Here is a 17659-nt window from a genome sequence, read left to right on the forward strand (position 1 = left end):
AGCCAAAAATAAATAAATACATTAAAAAATAATAATAAAATAAATAGCACTTGAATGGTATACACATAGAGAGTCTTATGTAGGCGTAGCAAGACAACGGTACGTGTTCATCAAACCAAGTTCATTTTTGTCGCAGGCAGATGAGAAGACTACATTTCCCAGACTCCCTTGCGGTTTGACAGGAGCCATGTGACTGAGTTCTGGCCAATGGCACGTGGTGGAGGTGGTATGTGCCACCTTCAGACGTGGCCATAAAACCCTCCGCCCTATCCTCCCTGAGCTTGGAATATATATGTGGAAGATGATGGTGCCCCGAGGGGAAAGAAGCCTATGTCCCTGAAAGACTGTAGCCCAGATGGGGTGGTGACATGAGTAAGAACTAAGCATTTGTTGCGTTGATCTGCTGACACTGGGGTCATCTGTTATGGCAGCCACTGTTCTCTGACTCAGGGACACACAAAGTGTGTCCCCGGTGTGTTGTCTCATTGGATTCTGAGCAGAGCCCTGTGAGTTTGGCAGAACAAATACTGTTCTCCCTGTTTTGTGGAATCTAGATTAAAAGTCGCCCCATATCGCCTCTCCAACCACAGAAGGTCAGACTCAGAGGGACCTCGGAGGCTGGCTCTCTTCCCATTTCCCAGAGGGGGAAATGAGGCTCAGAGGGGAGAGGCGATTTTCGCAAGGTCACAGAGCTTTTTGTTGGAGGAGAGCTTTCTGTTTGCCAGAATGCACTTCCTCTAAAGCTGTCATCTTACTCGTGACCATTCACCTCTTTACTGGGGAAAGGGAAGAGGGGATACCCAGGTGAGACTGTGAGCATGTGTCTACCTATGTGTGCCTGGGGCTTGAATGCAGAAAAAAACGCCCCTGATAAAGTTGCCTGAAAAAGGGTTCCCAGCTCTCCAACCAGGGTAGATGTTATTACAGCTAAAGGGACAATAGGGAGGAAGGAAGGGAGAAGAAAGGCTGACAGGGTCCTGCTGTGGCAGGACAGCCATAGTTCAGGGTTTGCTCTTCCACTTCCGGCCACTCAAAGCTGACCCAGGACTTGGCAATGTCAGCTCTCTGTTGTCCTGCGATCCTAGACAGTCAAATCTCTCCCCAAGCCCCTCCTTAGATGTTTGCTTTTCCCCTACTTCCCAACCTTGGCTCACATTAGAATCACCTGGAAAGCTTTAAAAAAATACCGATGCAGAGCCCACCCCAAACCAAATAAATCAGATATCTGAGGGTGGGGCCCAATAATCAATTTTTTAAAATATCTCCCCAGGAGAATCTAATGTACAGGATTGCAGAACTAATCTAATTCAGTGAGAATTACTGTCTTAGGTGGTAAGTTTGGACATATGAATAACTGATCTGTTAGAGAAGCTGTGAAGTGACAAGATGTTCAGAGTTCACAGAGGACAATCATCCCTGAATTAAGAATGAAGGTCACAGGGTCAGGATGGCCCCTCCCTGGCAATACTCCTGGCTCTCACGGTGGTGGGAGGAGATTTAAAAGAATACAATTAGGGGCTTGCCTGGTGGCACAGTGGTTGAGAATCCACCTGCCAATGCAGGGGACACAGGTTTGATCCCTAGTCCGGGAAGATCCCACATGCCGCGGAGCAACTAAGCCCGTGCGCCACAACTACTGTGCCTGCACTCTAGAGCCCGCCAGCCACAACTACTGAAGCCCGTGCTCCGCAAGAAGAGAAGCCACCGCAATGAGAAGCCCATGCACTGCAACGGAGAGTAGCCCCTGCTCGCCACAACTAGAGAAAGCCTGCTCGCCGCAACTAGAGAAAGCCCAAGCGCAGCAACAAAGACCCCCAACGCAGCCAAAAATAAATAAATAAAATAAATTTATTTAAAAGAATACAATTGGAGAAAGTTTATTATTATTACTATTATTTTTGTTGTTGTCCGTTAGCTTGTTTGCAAAAGATATAACCTTTGTTTAGAAATGTAAGCCTTCTAGACACCAGTGCTCTGACTCTCTTTGGGTCCAGCCATGACAGGAATAAAATCTCCTAAGATTTTTTTCAAGCAGACCAGTCTTTGTCTTCTTGAAGTTGTCCCATACCCTCTTGTGATAGTTAATTTTACGTGTCAACTTGACTGGGCAACAGGGCACCCAGATATTTGGTCAGATGTTATTTTTTTTTTAATTAATTAATTAATTAATTTATGGCTGTGTTGGGTCTTCGTTTCTGTGCTAGGGCTTTCTCTAGTTGCAGCAAGCGGGGGCCACTCTTCATTGCGGTGCGCGGGCCTCTCACCACCGCGGCCTCTCCTGTTGAGGAGCACAGGCTCCAGACGCACAGGCTCAGCAATTGTGGCTCACGGGCCCAGCGGCTCCACGGCATGAGGGATCCTCCCAGACCAGGGCTCGAACCCGTGTCCCCTGCATTGGCAGGCAGACTCTCAACCACTGCGCCACCAGGGAAGCCCAGATGTTATTTTGATTGTGTCTGTGATGGTGTTTTAAATGCGTTTAATATTTAAATCGATAGATCAAGTAAAGCAGATTGCCCTTCCTAATGTGGGTGGGCCCCATCCAATCAGTGGTGGCCTGAATAGAACAAAAGGCTGACCCTCCCCCAAGGAAGAGGGAATTCCTCCTGCTTGACTGCCTTCCAGCTAGAACACTGGTTTTCCCCTGCCTTTGGACTTGAACTGAAACACTGGCTCTTCCTGAGTCTCGAGCCTGCTGGCTTCTGGAATGGAATTTACACCATTGGCTGTCCTGACTGCAGGTCTTGGTACTTGTCAGCCTCCATAATCACGTAAGCCAATTCCTTATAATAAATCTCATTCTGTATATGTATATACATCCTACTGGTTCTGTTCCTCTGGAGAACCCCGACAAACATGCCCAGAGAGGACCATGGCATCAGTATGGGGAAAGTTGGTGGAAGAATCAAACTTAAAATTCCCTCAGCCTTCTCCAGCTGGTGGAGATAACCACCCAGATGAGAGGGTTACAGGGAACACAAAATTGCTACCAGAGAGATTGAATTCATAATTCCCAAGGGACGTTTCCCTCAAACTAGGATGTTGTGGAGAACTGTCCTTTTCCACTCTCTGGGTATCAGCCGTCAGAATCAGAACCCCCTCCCTGGAATGGAAATGGAAACACACCAGTGAACTCTTTCTGGTCCCTTCCCTTTAAAATCACAATAAAATCACTAACCTGGGGGTCCCACTACCTCATGCCGGGTGAGCCATAATACAATTGAGAAGAACATGGCTTGTTTGCCTGTGTTCCAATTCAGACTCAGAATACCCCGGGCAGCTTAGCTCTGTACAGGTGAATGTCATTTGGTATATGTTGTGTTTACTAGTTTCCATTTTGGAGGATGACCTTTTCCTGACCTTGACCTTTCAGCTGGGCTCCATTTTCCTGGAGCCCATGGGGCCCCTACACGCTGACCACCTGGACCTTACCGACTGCCCTTCCTACCAGGGGCGAGGACTTGTCTGAGAATCCCCTGGTGAACAGACAGCCCTGTCTCAGCATCTCAGCTGCTCACTGAAATCACGTGCTCAGCACCCAGGTGCACCACTGGCTGGAGTAACACGGCTCATACTCCTCTTTCTTCCATCCCGTGCCTGATTCCCACCTTCCCCCCATGCGGTATAAAGGCTCAGATGGTTCTAAAAAGGTTTGCAATCTTGTCCCTGTTCGCAGGAGTGGCAAAATAATGATACCTTTGGTGCCCTTGAAACACTGCTCTTTTGCAGCCCTCAAAATAAACGTCTTACTTTTCAGGTGCCCCTCTTCTTGACTCTAGGATGAGAGGACTCTAAGGGCTGTAGGAAGGTGGGAAAAGTTTAAAACAACTTTAATTTGGGAAGCCAGCCAGGACAACTGCAGTCCCTGGTCCTGATGGAAAAACTCCCTTTCGGAGTTTCCAGGGCAAGCATCCTAATTTGGGGGTGCTTCTCTCACCCACTGGACTTTGGGTCGGGGGGGCTGTCATCTGTCACATCTTTGGGGGTGGATGTTGGTGGTCTTTCTTGCCCTGTAGCCTTCCCCGCTCACTATAATCCTGGTGACACTGTGACCCAGGTGCCCTGCTTTGCCCTGGCCTTGGAGTGGCACGGGACCCAGCTGGCCAAAGGACTCTCTCTCCCTCTGGGTGACCTTTGTGTGGGTGACAGCCAGGAGTGGAGAGAGCCTCCTCTTCCTGTCCTGGCGGCAGATCCACCTTGTTCCCTGCCCTTTCTGGTGCCTGGTGCTTCAGCTGTTCCTTCAATGCTCAGTCACTTTTTATTTTTGAATATTAAATGAACCCTATGGGTTTCTATTGCTTATATCCAAAGAACCTTTATCGGTATACCTCCCCTCCTAAAACACGATACCGATGTGTCTTAATTGTTGTAATTCAAGTGAGTGCAAAGTAAGTTGGTTTTGAAATGTTCAGTAGGAGATTTTCACAGTGCTGCCTCCACCCTTATCCTCCCAGCCCAAACCCCAGCTGGTTAAAGACAACTAGGAACCTTGTGACACCAAGATTCACTGGTTGAAGCATCTTCTGATTGGGTGAGGCTCTCTGAGGGTGAGTGGGGTGTGGAAAGGGTGCTGTCTTGGGAATGATAACAAGCTGGTGGCTGTGCCTGCCTCGGGGTGTCCCCTACCCTTCCGTGGGACAGGGATCTTCAACGGCCTTGGAGTCTATGCCTGGTGGCCAGAGGAGTGGTTTCTGACTTGCCAGGTGAACATTAGTTGATACGCATCTTGGGGGAAGGGTCATCTCTGCTTGTTGTCTCAGGATGGTGTAGGGAGAAGAGTCTAGGTTTTGGAATCAGCCAGACGTGGGTTCCAATCCTGGATCTGCCACTTACTAGCTGTGTAGCTTTGAGCAAATTACCTAACCTCTCTGAGCCTGTTTCCCTTTTAGTAAAAGGAGGACAATTGTACTGACATCCCTACCTCGCAGAATCCTTCTGATGTTTTGCATGAGGCAACCCGTAGAGAAGTCATTCACAGCACAGGTGCTGGAGCTAGATTGCTGGGTTCAAATCCTGATTTGACCATATAATATCTATGTGACCTTGGGACAATATCTGTCTTCTCTCACTTTCCCATATTCTGTAAAATGAAAGTAATAATAATATCTATCTTATGGGATCTTTATGAAGGCTAAACGAATTAATATTTGTCAGGCGCTTTTCCCACTACTTGATATATTGTACGTGCCATAGAGATTTTTGTTAAATAAATGCAAGTGTTTGGCAACATATATTGTTATTATTGTCATTACTCCCAATGTCCAGCTCAGTGATCTGCCGGCAGCTGGGGCTCGTACAAGCGTGTAGATGTCCGTCTCTCAAGATGTTCTCGCATTTGGGGAGCTGAGTAGGGGTCTCTCAGCCCCGCTGGGTAGAGGTGGTCCTGCCAGCCCTGGGGGCATCCTCACCTGCCAGATGGGCCTTCCCCACTCTGCAACGAGGTACACCAGACCCCCCTCTCCCGGACCATACTGACCTGAGCTCTCCATGGGGGCCTGGGGTGAGTGCGAGGAGGATGTGATTATCTCAGGCAGCGGAATGGAAAGTAAGGTGGTTGTTTTCCTGCAGAGAGGTGGTTCTGCAAAAGAAGAGACAGTTAGTGTAAGTGGTGGGAAGTGTACAAAGTATATCTGTGGACCGGAGAGGCTCCCAGGGGACCGAGGCTTCTCTCAAACTGGAGGGGAGGGAGTCTAGGTTTATTTAAGAAGTGCTTCTGTGGTGCTTGCTATGTGCCAGGCACTCTCCTAAACACTTAAAAACTATCAACTCTTTAATATTAACCTTATGAGGTAGGCACTATTTTCTCCCCATTCCACAGATGGGGAAATGGAAGCACAGAGACAAATAACGATTGAAGGTCAAATAGCTGGTAAGGAAAGGAATGAGCACTTGAACTCAGACCATCTGGCTGTAGAGCTCATGCCCTCAATCACGACCACAGGCTGCCCCACTGTGACCCCAGAGGGAGGGACGCCCGAAGTCTGCTTCCCGGAGCAACACACTTCTGCTTCTGAAAAGCAGAGGAACTCCGAAAGAATCCAAGAGCTTTGAAGAAAAGAAAAATACACACATACACACACACTTGGGAAAGCTAATCGAGAAAGAGAAAACAAAGAGACAATATTAGGAATGATAAACATCCCACAAGACATTTACCTGTATAAAGAAAGTCTGAACCCTCCGTATCATACACAGTTTTCTAGGAAAATAAAAATGACTCAAAAGGCTCTAGAAGAGTTAGAAAAACTGCTTATATTAGTAACCAGTGAGGAAACAGAGAAAGCCATTAAATAACCAGCTCGTAAAACGTGGCTTCTGGCTCCGATGGTTCCTTTGATAAGTTCTCTCAAACCCACAGAGTGAAGCAAGTTTTCATGTTACTCAGCATAGAGTTTACTGTTCCAAAGAATAGAGAAAGAAGAAAAGATTCTCTGAAAATGCCAGCCTACCCTTGGTACCAAAAATCGAATGAGGATAGTTTAAAAAAAATAGAGCAAGCACTTCACATCCACTGGGAGAGCTACTAAAAAAAGAAATACAACAGAAGGGACTTCCCTGGTGGCGAAGTAGTTAAGAATCCGCCTGCTAGGGACTTGCCTGGTGGCGCAGTGGTTAAGAATCCGCCTGCCAATGCAGGGCACACGGGTTTGAGCCCTGGTCCGCGAAGACCCCACATGCTGCGGAGCAACTAAGCCCGTGCGCCACAACTACTGAGCCTGCGCTCTAGAGCCCGTGCGCCACAACTACTGAGCCTGCGCGCCTAGAGCCCGTGCTCCACAACAAGAGAAGCCACCGCAGTGAGAAGCCCGTGCACCGCAACGAAGACTAGCCCCCGCTCGCCGCAACCAGAGAAAGCCCGTGCGCAGCAACAAAGACCCAACGCAGCCAAAAATAAATAAATAAATAAATAAATTTATTACAAAAAAGAAAGAAAGAAAATAGGTCAGTGGTTGTTAAGGGTTTGGGATAGGGAGAGGGGGTGACTACAGAGGGGCAAGAGGGAACTTTTGGGGTGATGGATCTGCTCTGTATCCTGACTGTGGTAAAATCGATATATGTGTTAAAACTCATAGAACTGCATAGCAGTAATAGTCAATTTTACCATACGTAAATATAAAAAAATTAAAAAGTATTAAAAAAAGAGAGAAACCCACATCTTAATTTGTAACTGGCATCACATGCTTGTGTGCTTAGTTGGTTTTTACCAAATTCTAGAATTTACCAAGAAAAAGGCATGTTTGTTCAATGGTGCTCTCACATCTTTAAAAAACCAGATCATTTACACACAAGGCACAGCTACCTCTTGAAAAACATCTGAGGAACTGGAGTGGAAAAGTAATTGACATTTTAGTATATACCCTTTTTTTACCGTTTTAATTTTTTTAAGCTTGTGCATGTTTTATATACTCGAAATGCAAATAAGCCTCTATATCTAATTACCAATTTATAGGAAATACAGATATTACCAGGATGCAAAATCCAGCATTTGAGAAACTCTACAGGACAAACATTCTGTTTTCTTTAACAAACAAATTGCAGGGAAGATGGGGTGAAGGTGAGGAGGGGAGACGTAAAGCCAAAGGAAGCGGGGGCTACAGATTAACAGGATTTAAGAGACATTATCAACCAAGTGAATCTTATTTCGATCCTAATTCAAACTATTACAAAAAACTATGACATTCGAAGCAACTGGAAACTTGAACACCACAGAAATTTGGGTGGAGGGAGATAATAGTTTTGTAGTTCTGTTTGAAAAAAAAAATAACAGCTGTTGTCTTTTTTTTAATTAAATGTTCAATGTTGAAGTAACTGTAGATGCACATGCAGTTGTAAGAAATAACACAGAGAGATCTCACGTGTGCTTTACCCAGTTTCCCACTGTGGTAACACCTTGTGAAACTGCAGTGCAAATATCATTACCAGGATATTGACATTGATACCTTTTTATTCAGATTTCCCTGGTGTGTATGTGTGTGAGTCCTTTATCTTTTAATGATACACACTAAACTATAAAAAAATAAGTGGTATCACTTACCCATAGGCACTGGTTTTCATTTTTAATACATTTCTATATCTGATGTCTTAATATGAAATAGGTTTGACTTTATTTTTATTATGTGGCAGAGGGCACACAAAAGAGAGAGCTGACATGTATGTAAGTTGGGAAGCATAATAATAAAATAGACACCTGTGAGCTCATCACTCAAGGACACGGCCACTGAATTACACTGTGCGTGTAACTTATAATCGCGGGGAAAAAACAATAAAACTATTAAAATAATTGCTCTTCTCTTCCTCCCTGGGTCTCTGGGACTGCTGTGCTGTAAGGCTGACCATGCTGAGATGTGGGCGTGACTTCTGGAGTCTAAGGAATCCGGCTCAAGTCCCAGCACCCCCATCCCCATGGGGCCCACTGGGGGCCTCTCTGAGCTGCAGTCTCCTCCTCTCTTTGTGAGATGGACACCCAGAAGAACCAGCTAGAATGTCAGACTATTTCATGATGACATTTTGATCAAGGGCTGGGCATGCAGGTCGGGGAACTAAAACTCCACTCAGGAGAGGAAGGTGTCAGGCATTCATGATGTTTGTTCTCTCTAAAAATGCGCAGTGGCATGTTTTGGTGGGCAAGACTAGACACTGAAATCTAAATGAACTATGAAACTTCAAACATGAAAGTTCGACTGTGAGTGGAAGACCCTGGGGTGTTCCCAGTCTATAGGGAGGAGCTGGAAAATGGCAACACAGAGCCACCGCCCAAGGCGGACAGGCAGTGGGAACAGGGCAGATCCCCAAATCCAGGGGTGGAGGGACACAAAGAGAAGCTTCCCAAGTGGGACCCCAGAAGTTGTGTTCTCAAGTCCCCCTCTATCGGCTATGTGGTTGTGAAGAAGGATGGTGATAACCTCTGCTCCATCCCCACTGCCCCACCAGGTCCAAGCCACCATCATTTCTTGTTCAAATTACGGCAGTGCCCCCAGTGGGTCTCCCAGCTCCCACTCTTCCCCCTACAACTCAGCCCCTGATTGAAGCCCTCCAATGACTTCCCTTAGACCTTATCATAAAGTCCACACTCCTCATCCCGCCTAAATCTTGCCCGATCTGGCCTCAGTACTCCTCTCCAGCTGCATCTCAGCCCGCTCTCCCTCTGGCTCACCAGGATCTCACCTCATGGCTCTTTGTGTTCCTCTAACTTGCCAAGCTCAGTCCTACCTCAGGGCCTTTGCACACCTCTGCCTGCAACACCTTTCTCTCAAGTTTTCCTCATAGCCGGCTCCTTCTCAACACTCAGGTCTCATTTGAAATGTCACCTCCGTAGAGAGGCCTTTCCTTGACCAGTCTTTCTGAAATAGCTTTCCCAGTCATGCTCTAGCACACTCTTTTATTTTATTCATAGCTTTCATCAGGATCAGAAATTTTCCCATGTAATGAGTAGTTTTCTGGGCTCTTCATTAGAATGCGAGCTCCACAAACACTGGGTTCCAGTGTGTCTTATTCACTGCAGCATGCCCAGTGCCTAAGGCAGTATCGGCACCCAGGAGACAGTGAATAAATATTTTGGAGAAATATTTGAAGTCACATGTCCAATGAATGATGAATCAGGGCTAGAACTCAGATCTCAGCCTGGGGTGTCCAGTCATGGCCCCCTCCCTTCCCTCCGTACACATTCTTCCCCTGCTCCAAACCTCACAGAGCACCCTCTGCCCGAGGAAAATAAAGTAGACACACAGTCAAACTTTTGTCGGGGAGGAATCAGCTAATCATGACCACCGAGCAGCCTTAAAGGAAAAGAAACCACAAAGATACAGATTAAAAGAGAAGTGTAGGCCGGGTCGGGGGAGGGATAAATTAGGAGGCTGGGATTAACATATACACACTATTATGTATAAAATAGATAACCAACAAGGACCTACTGCATAGCACAGGGAACTATACTCAATATTATATAATAACCTATAAGGGAAAAGAATCTGAAAAAGAATATATATAGCTGAATTGCTGTGCTGTACACCTAAAACTTACACGATATTGTAAATCAACTACACTTCAATAAAAAAAAAGAGAAGTAGGGACTTCCCTGGTGGTCCAGTGGTTAAGACTCTGCACTCCCAATGCAGGGGGCCCAGGTTCGACTCTTGGTCAGGGAACTAGAGCCCACATACCGCAACTAAAGAAGCCTGCATGCCGCAATCCCATGTGCCGCAACTAAGACCCAGCTCAGCCAAATAAATAAATAAATATATTAAAAAAAAAAAAAAAGAGGGGCTTCCCTGGTGGCGCAGTGGCTGAGAATCTGCCTGCCAATGCAGGGGACACGGGTTCGAGCCCTGGTCTGGGAAGATCCCACATGCCACGGAGCAACTAGGCCCGTGAGCCACAATTACTGAGCCTGTGCGTCTGGAGCCTGTGCTCTGCAACAAGAGAGGCCGCGACAGCGAAAGGCCCGCGCACCGCGATGAAGAGTGACCCCCGCTCGCCGCAACTGGAGAAAGCCCTCGCACAGAAACGAAGACCCAACGCAGCCATAAATAAATAAATAAATAAAATTTAAAAAAAAAAAAAAAAAAAAAAGAGGAGTGTATTCTCAGGACTTAACTATGTAAAGCTGGGGGTGGTCTGGGATGATGTTTAATGGAAAGCAAAATTCTAAGAAGCTTGAACAATCGCTGTCAGAAAGCCTCCTTCATTCTTCTATTCATTCATTTGCTCACTTATTCACTCATCAACCATGTATTCGGTGCCCGTATGTATTTGTGCAGGTCCTGGGGATACGCTGTGCCACCGCCTTGTTCCTCTGCAGGGGCCCTCTGTAATCTATTTCCTGTCCTTTGGGGCTGCTGACCACACCAGTATGGGGCAGAGCCCTCAGGGGTCAAGCCTGCACCAGACAGGAAATGGAAACAAGCAGAACCCAGGTCATTCTGGCAAAACGCAGCAACATCTCAGTTGTTTCACTTCAGGATGATGTGAATTTCTCAGGAAATAAACCTTGCCCTTTTAAGCACCCAAACTTGCCTCTGAGGTTTTCTCGATGAATCTCATGGGAGTTGACTGCAGGTACCTCGCCGTAACACAGTGAGGATTTCAGGGGCTGTCGGTAGGTGAAGGAAGCCTCCATCCTATGCTGAAAGGCTCCTGCTTTCTCAGGTCTGAATCCTGTTTCAGCAGTGGGGACTGCACCTCGCACAAAGTGGGTGGATGGGGCTGCCGTCTGGCCCACAGCCTCACTGGCCCTCCCAGCCAGGAAGGGCGAGGTTCTGTAATCCATCCAAAAGGGCGCTTGCTGTAATCTGTGTGTTCAGAGGGGATGCCTCTCTTAAATTGGAACAGAGGCTCCTCTGTGTTGGTGATTGCCCTGCTGCCGTCTCTGCTCTTTCACCAGACTGCCGATTTGCCGAAGGCTGGGAAGCCAGACAAACACACGGCATTGTCTTGTATGTAAAATACGGAGACAAAGCCCGAGAAACTGGTCTATGAAAAGAGCGTGGAACGCCCATGCTCTTGGAACGTCTATTCGGGCTGCTCCGAGGCCCTCTGGCTCTCTTCCTAGCTCCTGGCAGTGTTTCGAGGGACGGAGATTGCTGAGTAAATCCAGCAGCATCTATGGAACACTGTTCATGTGGCAGAAATTGTGCCAGGCCTGAGCGTTCAGAGGTAAATAAGTGAGACACAGTCCTTGCCCTTAGGAGCTGGGGGCCTACCAGCCCGTGACTTCTGACTGCAGTGTGGCCCTACTCGCCACGTTCTCGGCCCACGATTGGCACACTGGTCCCCATGCCCACAGCAAGCTTGATGACACACATATTTCACAGAAACCGAGGGTAGTTATCAGTTAGCCATTAATAAATAATAAACTGCCTTTGCTGATCAGGCTCGCTTTAATTATTTTTACAAAAACTTGCGTGTCCTGCAAGTGTCATGAAGCCTGAACAATAAGACGTTTGCCCAAGTTGCTTTTTAGGAACTCAAAGTTGTGTCCAGTTTGAGTCTGAGCCCATTAAGACTCGTTGAGACCACGGACCCTCCATCTGGGCGGGCGCAAGTGTCCACTTGGTGACCATTTGGCGTCAGGGGCCCAATACCTCCACCCTCAGAACATGCTAATGGCACCATTTTCTGAGCATGCGTCCCGTGAAGAAGCCTGTAGCTTAGCTGCACCTGCACAGAAGGATGATTACCTCACCTTTTCTTGTCTGCATCACCTTTCCCCATGCTCCCCACGCCTCATCTTTATCTCATAAGTACCCCTCGCCCCCTCGCCTTCAGGAAGGCGGATCTGAGATTTGTTCTCCCGTCTCCTCGATTGGCTGCCTCATGAATAAACCCTTTCTCTGCGGCCAACCTCAGCATCTCAGCGTTTGGCTCACTGCAACTCGGGCAGACCAAACGTGTTTGGTAATATTTGCACGGGGAACCAGAGACTTGCTCTGCCTGGTATATTGTTAGAATTCACTGCCCACGCTAAAAACTCTGCCCATGGCAAATGTCTGAAAGGTACACATGCTACACAGTGAAAAAGCAAGCATCCTCTTTCCCTAGAAGCAGCCACGGTTCTAGAAAATTTGACTCTGTAGCCCACATTTAAAAGTCAGATTTCACATAAAAATCAAGATTCTCAGCTTTTACTTAGAAGGAATAACTGGAAGATCTGGAAACAATGGGCCCATAATTCCACGTGGCAACCATCAGTGGGCTTGGACTGCAGCTGCCCCCCTGGAAGGGCCGTGCACCCGCCCCTCCTACTGCGTCCACCACTGTCAGCTGGTCTGTGGCATCGTTCATGCTTCCTGCTGGGCTCTTTGAGGCAGACAAGCTGGCAACCCAAAAGCTATATAGATCTTTCTTGATTTATGATGGGGTTACATCCCAATAAACCCACTGTATGTTGAAAATATTGTAAGTCGAAAATGCATTGAACACACCTACCCTTACAGAACATCACAGCTCGGCCCTGCCTACCTTAAACCTGCTCAGAACTCTTCCATTAGCCTACAGTTGGGCAAAATCTTCTAACGCAAAGCCTACTTGATAATAAAGGGTTGACCATCTCACGTAATGGATTGAATACTCTACTGAAAGTGAAAAACAGAATGGTCGTCTGGGTGCAGAATGGCTGTACGTGTATTAGTTGTTGATCCTTGTGATCGTGTGGCCGGCTAGGAGCTGCCCTGCCCAGCGTATCGTACCCCATATCGCCAGCCTGGGAAAAGATCAAAATTTGAAGTACGGTTTCTACTGAATGCACGTTGCTTTCCCACCATCGTAAAGTCGAAAAGTCTTAGGTCAAACCATTGTAAAGCTGGGGACTGTCCGCTGTGGCCCAGGTCCCAGTTCTCAGAGAGAAGAGTTAATTACAGACACGCCTGATGTAAGCTGGGCGTTACGGTTGCCCCGAGGTGCCATGTGAGTCATTCGACAAGCATTTACGGTACACTCCTCTACTTCTCCGTAGCCCCTGATGCGTTGCATCGTGAATGTCAAGCACTTGTATGAAGACAAGACAGGGCCCCTGTCCCCAGGCTGCTCTCAGGCTGGGGAATGGAATCAAGCCTGTTCGGCATGGTTGCTATGGCAAGTGGCACAGGACACAGAGGTGACACTGACGTTCCGAATACTGGGGAAGAGGCAGCGGTCCCGCGGGAAGGGGGCCCCAGACACAGCGGTAAGGACGCTGCTCTGCCACTTGTGCGGGGCACTGGCCTCCGGCTCCATCTCGGATGACCGACTGTGGCTTTTGTGCTGCTGACCAGGCAAGCGGCACGTCCAAGCTCAGCTCCCAAGCCCCTGCCCTCTCCCAGCTCCCCCAGTCACAGCAAGAATGCGACATCACAGGATAGAAACACACCAGCCTCCGCCACCAGTTGGGAAGATTCCCAGCAGCTGGTACAAGCAGCACGGAAAGCGGCCAAGGGGCGAATCCCAGCCACCTGGGAGCAGCCCCGCGGTCACGGCACTGCAGCCTCTCATACATCCCCCACCCCCATCCCCGGCCAGTGCTATTCGTTGCTTGTCTCATTTGCTCAATAGTGATTGAGCCTTATCTGTCCTACAGACTCAAGGTAGAGAGAACCAGGTCTTCAGCTGAAGATCATATAAGTGGATGGATTCATTCATTCACGCAACGAATATGTTTTGAGCCCCTTCTAAGTGTGAGACACTGTTCCAGTTCCTGGGGATGCGGCAATAAGTTAAAGTAGACAAAGACACCTGCGCTCATAAAGGTCACACTCCTGAGGGTATGTAGTGAGGGTGGGAGTGGGGGAAGACAATAAATGCCATAATTAAGTTGTATATGAGATGCTGAGAAGTGCTATAGGAATACGGCTGAGAAGGGGATCGTGAGGTTCCAGCGTTGGGGGTGCCATTTTAAAAGGTCTCCCTAAGGAGGTGACATCTGAGTAGAAGCCTGTGGGAGGAAAGGAGCAAGCCAGGCAATGTCTGCAGGAAACATGTTCCATACGAAGGGAACAGCCACCCAAGCGCTGAGGAGGGAGGTGCCCGAGGTTTTTCAAGGGACAGTGCAGCTGGGGTGCAGTCAGCGAGGGGACAGTAGGAGGATGCTGGCAGACAGTCCTCCACGGGTTTGTGCCTGTCTGGTGAGCTTTTGTTCCAGATCATTTCGTCAAGAAGGTTTGTATCGTGAACAGCCTTGGAACAGAGAGCAAGTATCTCCTCCAGGGCCAAGGGTGGATCTCTTTGCCAACCAGTACGATAGAGACAATGTCTCCTTCCAGGGCAAAGATGGCAGGTTTGCTCGCAGCCCACCGTGAACACTGGGGGTTTCCTTAGCTCAGGGCTCCTCAGCCGTGACACACAGCATCCACTTGGGGCCACCTCCCCGCTCTCCCAGGGGACTTGGGGGCAGGACGCTCACACTGCCTGTTGCACCGTGAGTGATAAACACCTGGGTCTCTGACTCTAGAATCTCGTGTTTTCCGCCAGCATCCCTAAAACTGTGACACGCTAACCTGTTAGTCACAAGGAGGGTAAAATCTTAGACCCTTTCCAGCAGAGGGGCGAGACCAGAAACAAAGAATGAACGAGTGAATGAATGAATTGGGATTCAGAGGACATTCCTCCTTAAACACAGAACATTAGCAACGAACAGTCCTCAGGGCGGGTGCAAACACATGGCTATTCACTGCCTTGGGGTGAAATAGGCCACAGGACCAGCCACAGAGCCACAGAGGCGGTTCTGTGACACGCGGCAGGAAGCAGCAGATGGGACCCTGTTCGCAGCTGCTGCTGCCCATTCTCTCTGTGCAAGAGATCGTGGGAAAGACTTCCCGGCTGGAGGAAGGGCTGCAGAGAGCAGGACTGAGGAGGCCTGGCTCCGGGTCAGTGTTTGGCTGTGAAGATCCCAGCTTCGGAAGATCCCCTGCCTGCCCCATTGCTGGCTCCCGGGCCAGACCCTTCAGACAGAAGAAGCCACCCCTTGGGAAGAAAGACACAGAGTTTCCCAGGACCACACCCCTGCCTCCCTCCTGTCCTGTGCCCACCGCCCCGGCACAGAGAGAAGGGACCCCCCCCCCACCGCTGAACCACTCCCCTCTCCTCCCACCCACGTTGCCAGCCAGCCGCCCCCAGGATATTGGGGCAGATGCCATTTCCAAGACTCTGAGTTTTTCTCTCCGTAGAGACAGACTTGCCGGACGACACACCCAGTTCTTTGGTTTAGAGCGTGTGATTAGTGGGGGTGGAAGTGCAGAGCTTGGGGTTCTGAGGGGGCCCCTGTCAACCCTCATCCCACGAGGCCCGCTGGGCTTTCCAGATTCCCGAGGGCCCTGCTCCCCAGCTGTCCCCTGAGGACCGGGCAGGCCCACTTCCTCCGCCGAGTCTGCCTCTGGCTGGGAAGGAAACACCTGGATGCAAGAGGGCTGCTCGAGGGGGGAGGAGGAGAGCATTGTTCCTGGGGTGGGGGGGGTGCTGGGGGAGCCTGGGAGGAATGTGACAGGGCCTGGATGCAGACCAGGAAGCCGCGAGCCAGCCTCGCATTCACGTCCACCGTGAGAGCCGAGGAGGTAACAGAGGAAAGTGGCAGAGTGGTCGGGCAGGTAGCATTTGGTGCTGGACTGCCCGGGTTCCAAGCCTCTCTGTTGCTATGGCAACATGTTGCTTAGAGCCCTTGTGCCTCAGTTTCCCTATCTTTAAAGGAGACCTAATATTAGCACCTACCTCATAAGATTACTGTGGGGACTCAGTGAGATGATATTCAAAAGCCACTTACTTAAGAGCTAAATAAAGAAACAGGACAGGCCCTTGCTGCTACGTCCTCCACACACCCCACGCGTTAGCAGCCAAACAATCTCTAGCTGTTCTTTCTCGCTGTTCACACCCACACTCTCCTACTCTGGGTTTGAGCACTTTGCCCCCCTCACTGGCACGCCCGCCGCTGCATCTCTGCACACAAGCCCTCTGTCTCCCTCAAGACCCAGATGCCACTTTGCGTGGAGCCCTCCCTGATCCCACACCTGCGGGGCTCTCTCCACCTGCGCGCACACCTCGCCTCGCCAGCGGCCCCGGCACCTGTTACTGTCTGTGTTAGTCACTCACAGCCGCGTCTCAACCCCACACCAGCCGGGCAGCTTCTCAAGGACAGAGACACGGCTCTGGTTGGACTCTGGCACCGGCTGCACACGTAGAAGATGCTCGATCCACGTGTGTGTGTGTAGAGAATGGCCAAGACCCGGGACAGAGATGGACAGATAATGTCCCAGGAGGGGCACAGATGGGGACCCAGAAGATTCTCTCTGAGCCCTGTGCCTTGCTTACCCACTCTGCAGTCTTTGCCAAGTAAGTTGCCTCAGTCTCCTGACCTACAAACGGGCATTAGAAACATACCCAGCCTTCCTCCAATTGCCCGTGAGAATCCAATGGGCTAATGAATGTAGTCTATGGCACCAGGTGTGAATAATTAGTCCTGTTATTACTGGCATTTACAGGATTCGGAGAAGAAAGGAGAGGTCTTCTCACAGGGTCCTGCGTCCTTTCTTCTTGTGAAAATGGATTGAATAATCTTTTTTTAATTTTTTTTTTGACCGCACCTCGAGGCACGTGGGATCTTAGTTCCCTCACCAGGGATCAAACCCGTGCCCCTTGCATCGGAAGCGCGGAGTCCTAACCACTGGACCGCCCGGGTTGGATAATCTTAACTTGGCAGAACGGTCATAGTAGCCACCACATCTGGGCAACCCGTCTCGGAAAGGCTGGGCGTGTGTTCATAGGCGCCAGGGGTGTCTTGCCCCTCACGGGCTCCCCTTCCAGCATCCCTCCTCCCGGACCCTCCATCTGCTTTGCTCAGATCTGCCTCTCCCGGCTCCCTCCCTGGAGACCCTACCCCCAGCCAGCGCCTACCTTGGCTCAGCTGCAGCTCAGCTGTCCACAGTCCTGCCCGGGGAGGCCTCCAGCCCCGGACCAGCTGATGTCTTAGACGAGCCCTGACCGGTGTCTGCAGCTTCCAGACCTGCAGAGAAAAGCCCAGTGTCGCACAGGCCTGGTTCTGTCCCCTCCTCTTCCTTCCCCTTCCCCATGGCCCTCAAAGCTCCACCCAGAGCACATCCTGCTGCGAGGCTGCTTTCTAGAGAAGTGTCTGTGGTCAGCCACTGGCCACTGGAGGTTCTTTATTCTGATTGGGTGGGAGGGTGGCACCTCCAATGGGCCC

The 17659-nt window shown here is 49.5% G+C and overlaps 1 protein-coding gene across 1 annotated transcript in view; it reads right to left on the reverse strand.

Annotated features, from left to right (window-relative positions):
- Nucleotides 1–17447, reverse strand: part of PIK3R6 (phosphoinositide-3-kinase regulatory subunit 6) — a 47646-nt gene extending 30199 nt beyond the window's left edge. The window contains exons 1-2 of the mRNA XM_036837154.1: nt 17353–17447; nt 5477–5578 (exon numbers count right to left, since the gene is read on the reverse strand). Of these exons, the coding sequence (XP_036693049.1) occupies nt 5477–5489 (13 nt within the window). The 5' untranslated portion in view covers nt 5490–5578; nt 17353–17447. The remainder of the gene's footprint in view (nt 1–5476; nt 5579–17352) is intronic.
- Between the last annotated feature and the right edge of the window lie 212 nt (nt 17448–17659).

The sequence above is a fragment of the Balaenoptera musculus genome, chromosome 20 (assembly GCF_009873245.2).
Source record: "Balaenoptera musculus isolate JJ_BM4_2016_0621 chromosome 20, mBalMus1.pri.v3, whole genome shotgun sequence".
Classification (NCBI taxonomy): domain Eukaryota; kingdom Metazoa; phylum Chordata; class Mammalia; order Artiodactyla; family Balaenopteridae; genus Balaenoptera; species Balaenoptera musculus.